General features: G+C 38.1%; 1 protein-coding gene across 2 annotated transcripts in view; it reads left to right on the plus strand.

Annotated features, from left to right (window-relative positions):
- Positions 1-2,685: 2,685 nt before the first annotated feature.
- Ncam2 (neural cell adhesion molecule 2) overlaps positions 2,686-19,510 on the plus strand; it is a 409,274-nt gene continuing 392,449 nt past the window's right edge. Inside the window, exon 1 of one of the 2 annotated variants that reach the window (XM_031364293.1) lies at positions 2,686-2,983. In XM_031364293.1, the coding sequence (XP_031220153.1) occupies positions 2,929-2,983 (55 nt within the window). In that variant the 5' untranslated portion in view covers positions 2,686-2,928. The remainder of the gene's footprint in view (positions 2,984-19,510) is intronic. The other variant, XM_031364292.1, reaches the window with a different exon arrangement.

A 19,510-nucleotide genomic window follows, 5' to 3' on the forward strand; every position in this document is an offset into this window, starting at 1 on the left:
AGAGAGAGAGAGACAGACAGATAGACAGACAGACACAAAGACACAAAGACACAGAGAGAAAGAAAAGATTTCCCTTTCTCCATGTCTTCCTCTCCTTCATCCCATCTCTCTTTTCCCAACAATACCAATTCCCTTTTTGTATTTTTGTTTTCTTGACTGATTTATTAGATACTTTCTTCATATATGCCTGATCTATTTATCAAGGAAGGATAATATATCACCTGTATAGAGAGCTGAAAGAATATTTTGTTCAACCAATTTTTCCATACTGTTGTGGTTTACTTGCTATTGCTGTTTTGAAGCACAAGCCCAAGAGCAAGCAGAGAGTCGAAGGGTTATTGGCTTACATTTCTCAGCCACTGTCGGTCATGAAGCATGTTGAGGGCAGGAACTCAAGGAATGAACCTGGAGATAGGAACTGAAGCTGAGGTCATGGAGGAACGCTGCTTTCTCACTTGCTCCTCATGCATGCTTAGCCTGCCTTTTAAAACAGCCCAGAAACACCTCCCTACCCATGATGCAAATTTGTCCCAAATGATTCTAGTTCATGTTCCACTGACAAGACCTAACCACTGTACATTAAAAAAAATTGTCTGTCTCTCTTTCTCAAACACACCAGTATGAATACAAACAGGTTTGAGCTATTGATGCCATATTATAATATGAACATCTAGCTGGAAACTCCACTAATGGAGGATGGACCATTGCTTCCCTACTTCTTTCTTTGTTGTGACCTTACCAAAAATGGAATATTCAAATTACTTTACAGAATATCAAACTGTTCTCTGTCATAGTCCCCATATTGCTTTAAAAGAAATTGGCTGTAAATAATAAGAAAAAAGGCACACACTCTTGAAGAATAACAATCCTCTCATCATTAAGTATAGGTCCTTTTCCATATGTGTGTGAACAAGCATGTTTGTGCGTGTGCAGTAGGTACTTGGCTAATCCAGCTGTCAATTTGAAAACCTGCAAGCTTTGTGGGGAAGAGATTATTTTTCATCTGCAGTATCTTTGTAAGAGTCGACCATGGTTGTGCATGTATGTGTTCTTTCTTTCAGTCTCCTGGGGAAATCAAGAAATGCTAGAAGTAAAAAATATATCCTAGTTTGTTTGCTTTTCACACCTATAAACATGCTGTTTCCACCTTTTGCTAGAAAATTGCTGACCATGAGATTATTAAATGTGTTGGTGCTACTCAGGGACAATAAAGGATGTGGACAGAGTGTTTTGACAAAGATCTCGCTACTATAAAAGGCACAGAAGAGTTTCTGGAGCTGGGAGGTACACAGAGTGACTTCAGGATAGGAGCTTTGGCATGACTCATTTTGAGCCCTAAAGCTTACCTTCGCCTCCCCCCTCAAAGGCTCTCCCATGGTATTCAGAAAGCTAATCTTCTGTATGAATCCTTCAGCTCGGAAGAGCAAACAGTAGATAATGTCTCCAGTATTTTTGCTAGCCCGTGTCTTCTCTTACACTAGTCCTCCCTAAAAGCAGCTCTGGGCATGGTTTGGTTTTCTGAGTCTGTGAATGGTTTCTATCCCAATTTTCATCTCCAGCTTGCTGATAAGAAAAGCACCAGGGAGCTCTCTGTGTTTGGGGTGAGTTAGTTGATCACTATAAGGAACCAGAGCAAAGTGTTGGCTAAAGAACCTTTTGTCAGCTGCAGCTGCTCACTCTGATTGGGGCAGAGACAAGGGCCTGAGGGGGACGGGGGTGGGGGGAGGGAGGGCAGAGATTCTGACTGGGACCAGTCTGTTGTCATAGGTGTCCTACTAAAGTGACAGGATATGTTCCTGTTCCACCAGCGGAAATCATGATCAACCCCAGACTTTGGGTGGTTCATGACATCACAGCACCGAGCTTTCTCTTCCAGTCACACTTTCAGATGACACACACACTCAGTTGTGAGGGGTGCGGGGACAGTGAGGTTTGCAGGTGACTGGCCTGAGAAAGAACCTCAGCTCAGTTCGTCCATTTACATCTCCGGACCTCTTTCTTCAGACACTAACAGGGAGATGTCACCTCACAGTCATAATCCTAGACAGTGTATAAAAAAACAAAACAAAACAAAACAAAAAACAAAACAAAACAAAACAAAAACCCAAGACCCTATTAGATCTCTGCCCTCAGCAGTGCCCCTCTCTGGGGGTGGGGGTGGGGTGTTCCACTCATCGCAATGAATTGGGACCTAAAGAAGCTCTGCATGCCTTTCTTGGTCCATCTCAAGCAGGGGCCAGTGGCCATACATCCTAGGGGACAGTTGCTGCCCTCCTCCACAGGGAAGTGTCTAAGCTCTAAGGGTGTCAGGCCAGGCTGTGGTTAAGTCCAGGGCAGACACAGACCCTGTCACCCCAGCTCTGTAGGAACCAAGGGTCAATACTTCTCCAGGACTCAAGTCCTGTGCCTCCGAAGCTCGCACTCTGCAGTACTCAGCAACCCGGCCACACCTGCGGGGGTGAAAAAGAACAGGAGGCTGCAGGTGTCCAGGTTTCCCCATTCCCTGAACGATTTGGGAGCATGCACCGTCGGCAGAGCTAGAAAAGCCCGGGACTCCTGGGCTCGAACCCACGGCTTGGGTTCCACTGCGGACGAATCCCGGGGCCGCGCGTGCCTTGCTCGCAGGGCGAGCACGCGGAAGGATCCGCCGGGGCCGCGCCTCCCCGCCCCGTCCCGCCCCCCGCCTCCTCCCGCCGGCTCCGCTGCCGCCGCGGCGGCCGCTGCTGCCGCCGCCGCCGCCGCCTGGATATAGTGCGGCAAGGCGCGGAGCTTGCAGTCACTTTGCGAGGAGGAGCGCGCGGGCTGCGGGCGGCTGGGGCACCCGGGAGCGGCGGCGGGCTAGCAGAGGCGGCCGTGGCAGCGGAAGGTTCTCTCTCCGGGGCTGGACTTAATAACTTTGGAACTGTCCGCCGGTGTCACGTCCTGAACATGAGCCTCCTCCTCTCCTTCTACCTGCTCGGGTTGCTTGTCAGTAGCGGGCAAGGTAGGAGTGTGCGGCTTTTTGCCTTACTTTCCCTCCCTCCCCCCTCCTCCACCCACCCAACCCGGAGAGGCAAAGAGCGAGGCACCCGGGCTGCGAAACCAAGGCACCAAAGTTGCGGTGGTTCTTGAGGCGACTGTTGGGATTTTAGCTCTTTTCTTTTCGCTGCCCCTAAAATTCTATCCGTTTGCTGGAAAGACCCCTTAAATAAGAGGAGACCGTGCGGAATTGGAGATAGGGATAGCCATCATTGGTGTGAGAGAGATCAGGAAGGGAAAACTGCTGCTGCTTCTGAGATTTTTTTTTTTTTTTTTTTGGCTTATTCTCTTATTACCCGAAATTGGATGAGTGTGTTGGTGTGTATTCATAGTTAAATATCTGAGGTTGCGGAAGGGAAGGGCACGGTGATGTTTTACAGAAGAGGCAAAAACTATCAGCGTTAAAGTCGTTTATCAAAAATCTCCGTGGTGTGCAAGAAATTCAATTCTTGGAGATTCTTTTCTCCTTTCCCAACACCAATTTTTTGGGGGCTGTGAAGTGAACGTTTGATGGCTTATTTATGTTGAGAACTAACAGGGGCCATAGATGCTGTAAAACAGCAAATGGCTAAAACTAGGGTTGTGTTGCAGGCGTTCATTGTGACCCCCCTCCTTTGAATATAGCATAATCTGAACACGTTCTATCATTCGATTTGAATTACACCTGTAAGGGATTTGGAGGGCTGGGGAGTACTGGGAGCACTGGGACCTTTTTATGTATTTATTTTTAAATTTGGGTGGGGGAAGAAAAAAAAAACTGTGGTAGAATAACCCAAGGGACAATTGGTTGAAGCAATCTTTGCTAATCTGTATATAGATGATAGGCATTATGCGTTTATCTTTCTGCCTTCCAAAGTCCACGTACACATAAAATATATTCACAATCATTCGAAACGTTTTCAACTGTCCAGACAAGTTTGGACATTTAATTGGGAAGACAAAATACTAAAATATGCACTGGTGGAAGTCTTAAAGGCAAAGGGAATATCTATGATTTTTCAATTACATGGAAGTATAGGAATGCCAAATTATTTGTGCGGTATTTTCTGTGAAATTAATAAAATGCAAGATAAGTTAAAATATGTTCTCCAATCCAATTCTAAGCATTTTTCCTCACCGCTTCTGTGTTGCGCAGGTGGTCCAGCAGGGGGTGGTAGAACTCCATTTTAAGCAAGAAATGCTTGTTTCTGCTCTTGCACCCACCGTCCTTCTACCATCCCTCAGTAGGGCTTGGCATTTTGGATGTAAAGACTTCTTTCTCTGTCTTTCTCTGAAACTACAGTGTTAGTAAATGATGAACCATGGTTGGATGCAGATTTTTATGTTCTGAAGTACGAATTCACATGACAGATACTGTTCTCATTTGTAAAGTGCCTCTTTCTGTCACCCTAACAGAGCATGGGTAATATTTCAGTTTCAGAAAAATTGCAGCTAGATCCATCGGAAGCTCATATTAGTCTTGTTCATTAATCTAGTCACCTCTCTTGCAAAGATCAGCATACACTTGTTCACTACAACATACAGAGCTGTCATGAAGGGGGGGGTGGTTGTGTTTAACTGTTCATTTATAACAAACACAGACAGGCAGTTCTGAATCTGAGAAGGCAATCTGAAAATTTTACTTAGATGCAATTGCAATTAGGTTAGTGTAGTGTGAAGCAATATGGGGGGCAAGTTTGTGCAGATCGATGATTACACTGTGCACTGTCTGGAGGGAATCATCCCAGTTGTGGAGCCTGGGCATTTATCATCACTGATGCTAAGTGTGCTGGAATTCAGGGACAGGAGAGAGGTTGGAATGTTTAAGTGTCTAGGCATGAACAGCACACAAAGGCAGATACACTTTGGGTCTCTGGATATAGCATGTATTTGGAATTGTGATTTAGCTGATTTATAATCAACACACAGGGTGGTTAGAGAAGAGAACTGTGGCAAGGAAGCCTGCCGGCAGGGAACCCATATTCCTTGTCAATGAAACAGGGCAGACGGATGGCATCTTTGTAAAGAAGATCTCTCTGTCTCGTGCAGTGGCATGACATGCAGAGAGCCTTAGTTGAGTATCCAGGGGAACTAGCTTTTGTGTGAACAAGCATGTAGTATTGCTGAGCCATGTGCTGTAATGAAGTCAAAGATCCCTGGGAACAGAAGTCCTTATCCCGGAGTCTAAATTTCTCTAGGCTGCTGTTTTCTTCTCTAATTATGGGTGCAGCAGCAAGTATCAGACACACCACTGGGAACTGTTTTTCTTTTTTTAATGAACCGTGTATAACTCACATTTCTGTTTGTTCGTTTTTATTTTCATTTTTTTTTTTGATGGAGCCATGAAAACCTACAAGCCAGTGACCCTCAGGCTTGCCTTAGAAATACTAAAGCCTCAGAGGGCTGATTTATGTTTCCAACAATATACTTGCAGGGGATTTTATGAAGCATGATTGAAGCTATTGCTTGGGAAAGTGGTGTGCAGTTTGACTGGGGAAAGGCATCGATGATGTATTCCCTTTTTAAGTAGTCAAAACGTTTTGAACCACAACAGTAGAATGGAAGAAAATGGCCCATGTGAAAAAAAACCAACTAACTTAAGTGGATGCCAATACCATAATTAGCTAACAAGCCTAATAGCTCCTGCCCTGTGTTATTGTTCATGACAATGAGAGCTTTGTATTAAAAATTGAAATAGAAATGTCCCTTTGAAAGCCTTCCATTTCCAATAAAAGATTAATATCTAATGAAAGAAGGTTATCAACTCTGAACTTAGTTGCCCATGGAAAGGAATTTATAATTCCTTAACTTGTGCAATTATTTCTACCTTCTATTTAAGACTTGGTCCCAGGCTCTGTTGTCAAAGATCTTTAGCGAGTCTCTCATTAGCAGGGCATGTGCTGTCTTTAGGTCTAATTCCCAATCTGAAATAGGAATGGTCTGCTTCTGGAACTTTCTGGGTGTTTAAAAATCATTTTCATCTTCTTTTAAGAATCAGCTGATGTGATTAATGTCAATCTGTTACTGTAGCTCACACATGTAAAATGGAAACACTGCTCTACTGAAACCCAGCAGCGTTATCATCCCATTCTCTTTAAAACTGTGTCAACCATACATACCTAGCCTCCTTTAGCCTACAATGTGGGGAAGGATCCTGGGAGAAGCCCACTCAGTGAGTGAATCTGGACATCTGGTTACACTTATTTTTCCTAGGCAAATGCTAGGAACTGTGCTTTGCAGAGATCTGTACCTTCTGAAGGCAGACAGCAGGCATGTGGATGCCTACTGGCCAAACTCCACAAATGCCCCCTATGTACAGGCTATGACAGTGTGGCCTTTCTGGAACCCTTTCTCTGTCCACCCTGATATAATTCTTTGCCTGCATCCTCTTTCTGTGAGGTTTCTATTGAATTAACTACATGTCTATTTAACTTAGGAAAGAGAGGCTCTATAGATTAATATTCCTTTTGTCGGTGAACAACCCAGAGAATTCCCTCCCCAGCGTGATGCCTGGTGCTCTTGCTTTTATTTCCCAAGCTGAATCTGAGCCCAGTGAGCAATAGGCGTAGTTGGACAGTCCCAAGTGTCAGATGAGTTTCTTCATCGGCACAGGGGACTGAGGTTTGCTAGGACGTAATATCTTACAGGAGAAGCGATTAAGGGAACAAAAGCACTTCATTCAGCAAAGGGAAAAGGTCAAGCTTTGTGTAATTTTGTAAATAACATGGCCTTCTTTCACAAATGAGCTGGTTTGTTGTGTGAGAGAGAAAGGTGCTGTGCCTTCTGAAGCTAGTAACCAGGTTCAACTGTGGAGCTTGTTTTTCACAGGCAGGAGCTGAAGGGCCAGGTAGAATGTCCACGTTGGGAAGACACTGGACTTGGTCTTGCTGCTTCCTCTGGCGTTTGACATTGGGGAAATCATTTTAACTTATCCCTTTTTAGGGATCCTTGTCTCTGAAACAGTGCACCTCTGATAGTGTAGAGAAAAGTGTTCAGTTAGGAGGTGAGAACATCTGCTAAGTATTCTTCTTGTTATTACTGCCATTTCCTTATTGTTATGTATTATGTCATTAATATGTCTCTTGGCATATGGAAAGTCATTCAAACCACATTAGTGGTCTTATAAAGGAGATACACACGATCTTCTGGTTTTATTGAATTCAGAAAATTCTGAATTTCTTGCATCTCCATATCCTGCCAATTACAGTGAGGCTAAGACTATTTAAAAGATTATCAATTAGTTTTAATTTTTCAAATTACATGATAAAGGAACACATTAAGAAGCAACTGGCCCTTTTATTAAAAGTAACATTCTGCCATTTAGCAGAGTTAAGCTGCCATTAATCGTTCAGCAAACACATGTACTTCTTGGTGTTACCCTTTTAAATATTTTAATGGTTATTCACTGTTTTAAATTACAATGGTGATACCACTAAATAGCTGACAGCGTTTTTCTTATGTACATACGTTAACAGTGACTCTATCAGTTAATCAAGAACCACTAGTTATGACATCATGATCATAGACAGTCCTAGATTGAAATAACTAAGAGGGGTGCTAAAGAATGTTAAGAATCCTTGTCACCATAGATATGACAAGATATCTTTGAAGGATTTTAGGTTGATTTTAGGATTTTGACTCTGCACTGTTAAATCATTTTACAGGGAAAGGCCAAGTCATTGCCTCTGAGAGCATAGAGCACAGGGACCAAGGGTCTCTTGGCTTCTTCAGTTGAAGAAGCAACTGAAATTCACAGAACAGCTATTTGCTCATTGAAAACTTGGACATTAACACATGTCAATGCTTGACTTAAATGCTCAGCCAGGAAAAATAGTTGTGATAGTGATATCTGTAAAATGTCAAGCATATTATGCATGGTATTGTTCATGATATTTGACAGTCACCATAGAGATAAAATTTAATGAAGTATAGAATTATCTCACTTATTCAAATTTATAAAACCATAAAATTTCCTTTGAAATTAGAAATATTATATATGGTTAGAGACTCTAATCCACTGAAAAGTGGAACTCTCTCATCATCGAATCAGTTAATTATGATTTATTTATTTATATCTTCTTTTCTCCAGGCACCTCATTAGGCAAAAGTATTAGAAATTTATACATTTTTTTAAATGAACAACTGTGGAAGGTTCCACTTAGGGTCATAAGTCACGTGTATTATTTTTCAGTTTGCAGGATGTAATTGGTAAAAGGTCTTGCATTTACGAGTTACACTAGAAGGTTAGGGTAGGCACATTTTAGGATAAATGAACTTAAAGGATATCAGATAGAAAAGAAAATGGGTAATAACTAGGGCTCTTGTTTTGACACTTCACACAACACCAAACTTTTATGTAGATTTAAAAATTAAGAGAATATGAGAGCCAGAAAAATAATAGAAGTGACATCTTCTGAATAGGACATGAATTCACAGCCCTGTGGCTGCCTATACAAGACCTGAACAAGAGCAGGGCATCAATAATTCTGACAAGAACTGCTGAGACATTCATCAATCCCAACACTGAGCTGAGGAACTATGGACAGTTGATGGCATCTGGGAGAGGGAGAGCTAGGTTTATTTAAGCATGTTACAATTGTTTGGCCAAATATGCTCTTGTCAGTTACCCTGCACTTAAAAGCGTATTCAATATAAATTAATATCAATGGTTTGTTTGTTAAGTTAAAAAATGGAGAAGGGTAAAATGTTGGAAATGTGCGAATGTGAGAGTGGGCATGAGGGTGTGGCTCAGTTTATAGTGTGTGTGCTCACTATTCACGAGACACTTGACCTCATTCCCAACATTTCAAAAGGCAGACATCAATCTTACACACTATCAACAGCAGCAACAGCAACATCAGCAACAACAACAAGAGCACACACATACACAAACACACACACACAACTCACATGCATTGCACAGGGAAACATTTCAACTTGGTGCCATTTTTGTCAGGTAATAAGTTAACAAGCCTTGGATGGTATATAAGGTGAGTACCTGATAATTATATTCTTGCTTGAGGTTGTCGTAGTCACTTTGTAACTCAATTTTATAAAGACTCTATGGAGATTTTAATCTTTTTATATTATTATTGATAAAAGTTACAATTTTGAGCAATAATCTGACTACTTATATCAATTGTGATCAGTCTTTATTTGGAATTAGTACTTAATCTTTACTTCTATTTCATTGCATTTAAAAAATAATATGTTTGCTGTTTTGTTAAAAAAATCTTTATGTGTGTGGATTGAAAGAGAATGTTAGTCCATATTGGTAGTTGAGAAAATAAAAGAATATAGATTGAAAAAAATCAGATGCATGTGAGAAAGCAATAAACCTTCCAGCAAAATGATGTGAAATAGCAGAAAATATCAAGATATCATATGATTGATTACTCAATGATTCTAGAGAGTCCTTGGCATTCATACTGTATCTTAATGAAAATCCATTGGCTCTTCATGGTGAGGCTCAGCTGTGAATTACTCTACTGTCTCCCGTTTCTTTGCATTTCTCATGGTGACTGAAGGCACAGAAAGCATAAATGTCTAGTCTGAAACTAGGAGATCAGAACTGGAACGCAAGATACAGCTAAAGTCAAGCCTATATTAATGAACTTACATTTTATCTCAGTAGAGCAGAGAGCTTCACCATGCCTAGAGTAAATAAAGGCAGTGATAGAGGAGGAGAAATGGCACGAACCAGTTCTAGGAAAGGGTGCAGTTGACTCAATCACAGGAATAACCCAGTTCAAAGTATCAAGTTGGAAGATTTATTCAGTTGTCTAATCCAATGGATGATTTGGAAAGGTCAGTTACAGTATCCATGATGAGATATTATGGGCTATGTAAGACAGAAAGCATTTGAAGCAAGACTAAGTTTAATAGATAGTTTGGGGCCTGGCTATTGAGCAGGAAAGCAACTTGATAAAGATGTTTGTAAAGCTGCTGGTGAGATACTAGGTGGACCGAAGAGGGAATTAGTGGATATACATGTGATTCTCTGAAAGTATAAATGGATCTTTTATCAAATTTTATATGCAATTTTTGAGACTTGCCTCTATATTACACAGATCTGTCTGTCCTGAAACTTGTTATGTAGACCATGCTTGGCCATGAACTTTGAGAGATCACTGACCTCTGATTCTAAAATGCTGAAATTATAGTCATGAACCACCTGGCCTGGATGTAAACATAAATGTTTCTTACAAGTTTAATTTGAAAGAAAGACTGAGGATAACATTTGAAATGTAAATAAATAAAATATTCAGTTAAGAAAAAAGAAGGTAGTACTTAAAATACTGACCTTATCTGGCAGAAAGTATAATATTTCAATAAAAATAATGCAACGCAACAAAATAGGATTTGTAGTAATTTTGATTTTTTTCATGATTATCTCTTTAGAAGTATTATTTAGTAAAAATTTCAATAACAAATTTAAAAATCCAAGAAAGAATGATTTTATTTTTCCCCTCAAAATTACTACTTACCTTCGCTTATAATCTACCTTTATCTTACTATTGTGTTAGCATTTGTATTTTAATTAATGTTTAGTATATGTTTTATATATTTTATTTATTATTTATCATATATTCATATATGTGGTATATTTGGGGAAAATTTCAAACTTTGCCATGGTTTCATAATTTCCACTTAAATAATTTTCTCCTCTTGTTCATAGCTTTGAAAACTATTCTTAGGAGAATGGAACAGAAGAAAATTAAAGAAAATAATACATAACAGAGGACTCGGAGGGAGAGTGGAATTTATTGAAGGGCAATATAGGTGTATATGTGAAAATGTCACAGGAAAACCTAATTGCCCTGTATAATTAGTATGTGTGAAAAATTATAATTGTGGAACACTAGGTCTGAATATAATGGCTTAGCTTGGAGAGTGATGGATGTGCACATGAAGAGAAGGCTCACACCTACCTAAAAACCTGAAATGATTTGTATGCAGTTGGCATCTGTGCAGGGTTGTGGAATCAGGTGTATCCACTGAGTGTTAATACTACCCACCTTAGCCAAAATTAGGAGTCTAGAGGTTCACTGAGATACTCTTACAAAGAAAGAATAAATAAATGGTAGAGTATCGTGGAGATAGCCGCTCAACCTAGATCATTGTATCTCATATAACATTGTAAATCCATGTGCCTATACATTTATGCACACACATACACATGAATAGATATATACATAGACTTAACCCCACACTCAAAAACTCTCATGCATCATATTTATAGTTATAGAAAACTAAGACCTCAAATAGCACGGAAAGATGTTTGATACTGCACACACACACACAGCTGAAAATGTTTCCATTAGTGTCCAAGGGAAATTAAAGAGAATAATATTTTGAGTGCCAATTTTATGCTGTGTAGCTGTGGTGAGCACTTGACTCATTACCTCATTTATTCCTGATTAAGTCATATTTCATACATGATGTACCTGCGATTGAGAGTGACTGATTTGTGTAGAGCTTTTAAGTGTGTTCTCTGGACTGCCGTCCCAAATTTATAGTCAATGATCATTAAAGCTATATTTCAGTGGTTCTGCTCCAGTATATATATCTTGACACATCTATCCTTACTCACTGAAGGTAAATAATGAAATGATCCACCATACTGAAGAAAAGGTGTTCATTGATGTAGTATTTTCTCAAGTTTTTAAATGGCCAAGAGCAAGCTTTCTCAGTAAAAATGAAAGCTACAACAACTCCTGAAGACACATTCAAATGAAGAAAATCTACTGTTACAACTTCTTCCATTAAGTGTTGGCTTGTGTTGGATATCTAGGAAATTGTTACTACTAATATTTATCTCTGCTAAAGTAAAGTAGCAGCTTAAGGATCTTTGAAATCACATTGCTCTGGGCAAAATGATGATAATTTACTTTATTCTTTTCATCTTTAAAAAAAAATTTCACTTTCTGTGAATGCTCTCCTTGTCTTGAATCTTGACCCAAATATCTGCAGAAACTGGTGCAAATACCAGTAGAAATTACACTAATGTAGCTTATAGTTAACATTGTTATGTAAAAAATACATTTCATCATTATGATTATGGTGCTTTTGTTAGGGCTAGGCTACAAATTTCTGAGGGTTTTGAATGCTTTTCCTCTTACTGTATTTTTATAATATTTCATATTTTAATTCCATATTTTTATAATACTGAGGTTTTGTGGGATTGAGAATGTACAAGTATAATATCAAAGGCATGTCTCTACATGCCATATGTTCAGATGAGATTTTCTTGAGACACATTATAAAATTGATAGGTTTCCTACACCAAAGTAAGTACACCTACATATTGTTTTATGTGTCAATGAGAGACCTGTAGTGTGTGTATGTGTGTGTGTGTGTGTGTGTGTGTGTGTGTGTGTGTGTATGCATGAGTGTGTTAATGGGCATGAATGCATGCATATGTGCTTGTGCATGTGTGAGTTTGAGGTGAGGTTGGGTATTAAAACTAATCCTGGTGTACTCTATGTAAGCATTCGATCATAGAGGAGCTATAATCTTCATTGCCTTTAAATTAAAGCACCCTGTCCATTATAGGAAAATTTATAATATTTTTAGCACAGAATTCTCATTATTTTTACATTTATAGTTTTTCTTAATCTATATATTTCTGTAGATTAAAATATTGAACATACTACCCAGGCAGAGCAATTTCATCTTTGCCTTCTAACAGCAAAATCGCATCTTTGCATTCAGCATACATCGCTACACACAGGAAACATGAACTAGGAGGATGGTAAAAATGCTTTCTTACACAATGCATCATTCTTTGTTGTATATGAGAAGCATGTGAAGAGCTGGTCATATAAAGAATTCTAGGAAACAGCCTTTTAAAAGATACCTTCTAGTATTTGCAAGCTCTTATTTTCATCTATGTAAATTTAGACATACTGAAAGTAAACAATGTTTCTACTCTTTGAAACCAGATTTTTCTCATATTCAATAATAAAATTATATATATATAATATGTATATATATGTATATATGTGTATATGTGTGTGCTTATGAGATTGTTTATACATATATCAGGAACAAGATTCTAAGTATCAATCGCTGACTGTTAAAAAATAAAACTCAGCCTAGTATTTAAATGTATGGCTTGTGCACTATGAGGCATACTACTAAACAAGAGACTGTACAGACAATGTTAATCTACCAGTCTCAAGAGCAATAGGTACCCTGAAAATTAGTGCGATCAAATTAGAATGAAATGCATAGTATCTTAAAGACATAACGTTACTTATTAGAGAAGAAATACTTAAAATTGATATGAATCTTTCACCTTATATAGTCAACAGTTTTTAAATACACTTTTGCCTTTACCTCAATGTTTGTTTGAACAATGAGAATTAGGGAGCTATTTGAAGAGTAACTTCTTACTTGAGTGTGTCCATTTGTATTCTGTGGTCCTTACCTCTTTGGGCTGATTCTATGAATGCTAGAGATGCTAATTAGAGCTCTCTTCCTCATGCCATCCATCATAGGCATTTACCTTAGAACTGTCATTCTTACATTTTATGCACTTTCCACTCCCTGCTTTGCTCCCATTTCTTGTGTGTTAAGATGTAACCTGAAGACACTTGCCATGAATTCCCAGAATCAAACTTTGTGCCTGTGTTCCTTGTTCATTCTATACCTTTTTTTGTTCTATTTAACCCTCAAACTTCTACATTTCTTTATCACTTAGCTTTAACCACATACTGCTGAGGATATCATTAATCCTTCTATTTGTGTGAGAACTAAGTACTATCTACTTGTTACTCCTGAGAATTGCAATCTTCTTGAATTCAGCTCACCAAATATTTGACATTTCATCACTGTCTTTTCTGTGAACATCACAAATGCAAGCAAACCTTCCAATTCTGGCTCTCTTTCATATGTGATGTATTTGATTAGAGACTTCATTCTAAATCAGTACGTGTTTTCTTGGAAAAACAATGGATGTTTACCAAATAAATACTGAGTGAATATTTACATCTTAACTAGAAAAGAGCAAACCAAAGTGTCAAGTTTATTTTAAATTATATTTGATCTTGGGTTTGAGTAATGGTTCAGTTTGTTGGGAATATATTCTTTGTTAGCCTAGGTACTTATTTCAAATGTTTTGTATATATTAGGACTGTGAATGTGGCAAATCATGAACTTTCCATACATTAGGAATGATTATTTAATTTATAAGAAATAGCATGGTTGCCCTACTTTACCTCTGATCTTACTTTCTCACAGAAAAGTAATTTTACTGTAAATAAAAAGTTAACATTTAAAGCTCCACAAATGTAAAGCATTGGAGATAGTAATAGAGTTTAGACTTTGGATCTGTCTCTATCTCTCTCTGTCTCTCTGTCTTCCTAATATATTTCTAAAATACATACATATAGGAATCTAAATAAAATACATACATATAGGAATCTATGTACATATAGAAGTTAAATACAAATAAAATTAAAATAAACTAGAACAATAGATTTAATTTGCAATACTATAATAAACACAAATATTGTCACCAAGATATGTCTAATATGTCAATAGAGCAAGTCCTTAAAATTAACCCAGTCTTGGAGGGTGATTAAGCATTATTCACATATTCAATGGTCATTAGAAAGCTATTCTAAATTGTACCTGTAGTAAGAAAAGAGAAAAAAAATGCAGGTACCTGTTTTATTCTTTTTTTCTAGGCTCTTTGATTATTTTAATGAAATTAATTTATCATCTGAAATCCTCTTTTGCCTGGTAGCCATATTTATTTTCCTCCTTTTTGATGACTTTCTTAAGGCATCAATGACTACCTCCAGTGATGAAAGCATTTAACTATACAAAGTGCATTTTGCAATACCTCAGAGTACCTTCACAGAACATTCATTTGTCTGTTCACTCTTCCTTTCTCATGTACCTTTCTGGGGGTATGCTTCTTTCAACTTCAAATAAAATTTTCACTTAGTGATTAAGTAGTTAGTCCTGCTGATTCACCCATTTCATTCTCATTTCTTCCTCAGATTGTATCTAATTCATAATCATTGTCATTGTTAATAAATATAGATGAGTCATTTAATTTCAAAGCCCCCTCAAAGGTTGAACAGGAACACATCCTGCACCTCCAGGGATGGGAGACGGTTTGTACTTTAAGAAACAAAACTCAAAAACTTATCCAATGCTTTTATGTCCCCTTTCCTGGCTTATGCACACCTTAATTGCTATATCTAAAATGGTTACTAAATGTTCAGCTTCAGTATTCTACTGTCTTTAATATAAGGTAGGCTGGAACAGAATTCTGAGCATTATAAACACTCCAAATGACTACTGTGAATTTTACATGGTAGTGAAATACTTTATCGAAAAATGCTCTTCTTCTGAGCAGCTGGTAATGAATGACTTCTTTGGGCAGAATATACCTAAGTTAAGCTAGGACACTTAAAGTAGTACATTATGACATATGACTGGAAATAAGCATTTATGATTTGTTAGTTTTTTTCTTGTCTTCCTATTCGGCTGTCTTTTACCTGCCCCATGTTGCCTCCCGTTGGAGGTCTTCATTTTCTGATGATGCATATAGATGTCATTGTGTGCCAGGAGAAGTTTAGCGTTTTTTTTTTATTTTAATTTTTATTAGATATTTTCTTTATTTACATGTCATATAATATCTCCTTTCCTAGTTTCCCCTAAAAAAACAAAACAAAACAAAAAAAACAAAAAACTACAACAAGAACAAACCCCTGTTCCCTTTCCTCCTCCCCACTCTGCTGCTCGCCACCCCACTCTCTCCTGCTTACTGGCCCTGGCATTCCCCTACACTGGGGCATAGAACCATCACAGGGCCAAGTGCCTTTCCTCACATTGATGACCGACTTGGCCATCCTCCACTAAGTACTAATTAAGACTACTCAACATATCTCTTCTCCAAGAAGAACGTATGCAAGGAGCTGGAGTAGAAAGAAAAGTAAATACATAGAGAAAAGACCAGTTATGTTTCAAGGAACAAAGAAAAAGTAAGTACTTATAGAAAAATTTGTTCATCACCTAAAAGGGACTGGAATGTGGGTGACTGGTCCCACAAAGAATGATCTAGCATCATTGCCTGCATGGATGCATATAGGAAATACCCAAAATACCACAGAAGGGCTAGATACATCTTTGCTTTCTCTGCAAACACAATATTTAAAAAAAAAAAAATTGTTGAACTAATTAGAGAAGAATAATTCTAGTTACTCCACAGCATGTTTTCCTATGAATTAGATTACTTTTTTATTACTAATCATTTTATTTATTTACATTTTGAATGTTATCCCTCTTCTGGGAATCCCCTCCATGAACCCCCCACCCTATCCTCCTTGCCTTTGATTCTAAGAGAGTGCTACCCACCCATCCAAATCCCACCTCACCACTCTAGCATCACCCTTCTCTGGGGCATTGAGCCTCCACAGGACCAAGAGCTTCCCCTCCCACTGATGCCAGATAAGGCAGTCCTCTGCTACATATGTAGCAGGAGCCATGGGCTGGCCCATGTATGCACTTTTTTATGGTGACTTAGTCCCTGGAAGCTCTTAGAGGTCCGATTAATTGACACTGTTGTTCTTCCTATGGGGTTGCATTTCCCTTCAGGTCCTTCAGCCCTTTCCCTAACTCTTACTTTTTATTATTCAATGACATGCAGAAGTTTTTAACAAGTGATAAACTGCATTACATAAAATGGTATGTAGCATATGATAGGATGAAGAACGGTTGTTCCACTGACTCTTGTGAAGAAATAGGCTGTCTCTGATCAGACTAAGCAAGCACAAGAAATGGTGGTACTTTCTGCTTCTTTCCTTACTTTCCAACCATGTTTTTTCAGTTCCAACACTAGAAAGGTAACAGCAACAAAATCGCATGTATTTGTAGGGAACAAAGTGATGTTTTGATGTACTGTGATATTATTAGTGAAGCAAATGAAAATATTCTCATAATTATCATTTTGTGCTGAGAACATGTAGGGTATGATTTCTTAACAGCTTTGAAGTATGACACACGTTATTATTAGCCCTAGCAAGAATTCTACACAGTAATTTCCAGAAATTGTTTAAACTATCTTACTGTAGCTGTATACTTTTAACCCAGCGTATTCCTCATTTCTCTCACATATCTTCTGACAAGTGTTCTATTGTTTGCTTTCATATTGTTTAATATTAACTTTTGCTGGAAATTGTGATAATATTTGTCTTTCTATGATTGGTTAATTTTGCCTACTGCTATATTCTATAGGCCTGTTTACAATTCTTCATATGACAGTATTTTCTTATTTTATTTGATCTCGATAACATTATACTTTGTGTGCATATCTCATACATATACCAAGGATATACCCATATATCCTTGGGTATATAGACCACATAGTAAATAGTGATCCAGTGAAAATGGTGGGCAAGTGCTTTTGTGAGCCACAGATTTCTTTTCTTTCAATTATATAATTTTTTCCAGCCCTGTATGGGCTGGCCATATTTATTTCATATATGTGAGTACACTGTCACTGTCTTCAGACACAACAGGAGAAGGCATCGTATGCCCATTACAGATGATTGTGAGCTACCATGTGTTCACAGGGAACCAAACTCATGATCTCTGGAAGAGCAGTCAGTACTATTAACTGCTGAGCCATCCCTCCAGTCCTCAATTATATTTCAAAACAGAACTACTGGATCATGTGAGCCGAAACCATATGCAAGTAAGCAAGAATACATAAACAGAGTTCTGTGAAATTAAAAAAAAAAAACTCAAATACTGGCACCAACAAAGTTAATCATCAACTAAGTCAATCAGCAACAAAATTAACCTAAAAATTGAGGGAAGCCTTTACAAAATATACTTCTGCTAAGTGATGATATATTAAATACATAAGGATTTTAAACAAATAAAGAGCAACACAGTAAAAATAAAACAAAGAAAGAAAGGGACTAAGTGGCATAGTTTAAAATGGGCTGAAATTATTAAAGTGCTAATTAAAGGTAATGGGACATAGTACCAACATTGTACTTCCCTATAAGCAACCAAGAAGTAGATGGAAGCCATCTCAATATTGTTGTTCAGAGGGGAAAAATGAATTAAAAATGCTTTGATATGATAATGGTTTGTGGTAGATAGAATGCATTTTACGTCCCCACCCCAAGAAATATCAAAGTATCAATGAGGATAGGTTGAGCAGGAATCCATCAGTTGGGAAGAATGTGAACTTGTACAGACATTACAAAAAGCAGCACAAAGTTTCTTCAAAAATGAAAACCAATAGATCCATACCGTTATCAAGGCATTTCTTTTGGTTGGGGAACTTGAGTATAGTGAGTGCTCACTTGGATAAACAAGGATAGATTATGATGACTTACGAAGGCGATTTTCATGGAGGATCAGACACATTTGCTGATGGTAGAATGTAGTGCACCATGCCTTTATGATGGGAGACCTAAGTGAGGTTACTAGTGTAATTCATTAAGGACTATGCCATATAAATACTTAAATATGTTCCTTATTCCAATGGCTTTTCTTATTGTGAAACACTAGAATTATTAATAATTAAATAGGTCATCATTGTGTGGTTGACTTAGAGAATACTTTTCTATGAAATAACATCAGTTTGAAGATGCTTTTAGGAGCAAGTAAAAGAAGCATTATTCCGAATGCATAACAATAAGCACATACTCTTGCTTTAATAGGCCATATAGAGGCAATTTGCACTGTACATTTCTGCTTAGAATTTGAACTCTTTCTCTTCATGGAACACTTTGCTCCAGAACTACATGACATTGTATGCAGCCATTCTCAATTTCAGAAAGAAAGAAATGATTGTTAACTCTCTTTCAGAGATGTGAACAGCTATGTATGCTGTGTTGTGGACTCACCTTACTTCTCATTGGTAGAACCACTTCAGATGATCAGCCATAGATGAACCAGAATTGAGAAGAAATGCATTACTATAATAGCTACTGATCTAAATTAACATGTCCTGTTAATGACAACGAAGTTTCCCTCATTTGAAGCTGAAAACTGACCAGTTAAACTCATTGTCTACCTAGTATGGAAGAATGAAGAGCTCAAATAAGTAAGAAATTAGTTGACAAATGTGTTGGAAAACGTTGTTTTAGAGAGTATATTGCAAAAATAAAATTTAAAAATTTCTTTTAAAAAATTGGATATCTTATTTATTTACACTTCAAATGTTCTCTCATCTGGGCAGTGGTGGCGCATGCCTTTAATCCCAGCACTTCAGAGGCAGAGGCAGGTGGATTTCAGAGTTCGAGGCCAGACTGGTCTACAGAGTGAGTTCCCGGACAGCCAGGGCTACACAGAGAAAACCTATCTTGAAAAATCAAATGTTCTCTCTTTTCTCATTTTCCCCTCTGCAAAACCCCTATCCCATTTCCCCTCCCCTTGCTTCTTTGAGGGTGATCCCCCACTCACCCACCCACTCCCACCTCACTGCCCTGATATTCCCCTATAATGGGGCATTGAGTCTTCACAGGACCAAGGGCCT

This window comes from Mastomys coucha, unplaced genomic scaffold (assembly GCF_008632895.1).
Source record: "Mastomys coucha isolate ucsf_1 unplaced genomic scaffold, UCSF_Mcou_1 pScaffold12, whole genome shotgun sequence".
Taxonomy (NCBI): domain Eukaryota; kingdom Metazoa; phylum Chordata; class Mammalia; order Rodentia; family Muridae; genus Mastomys; species Mastomys coucha.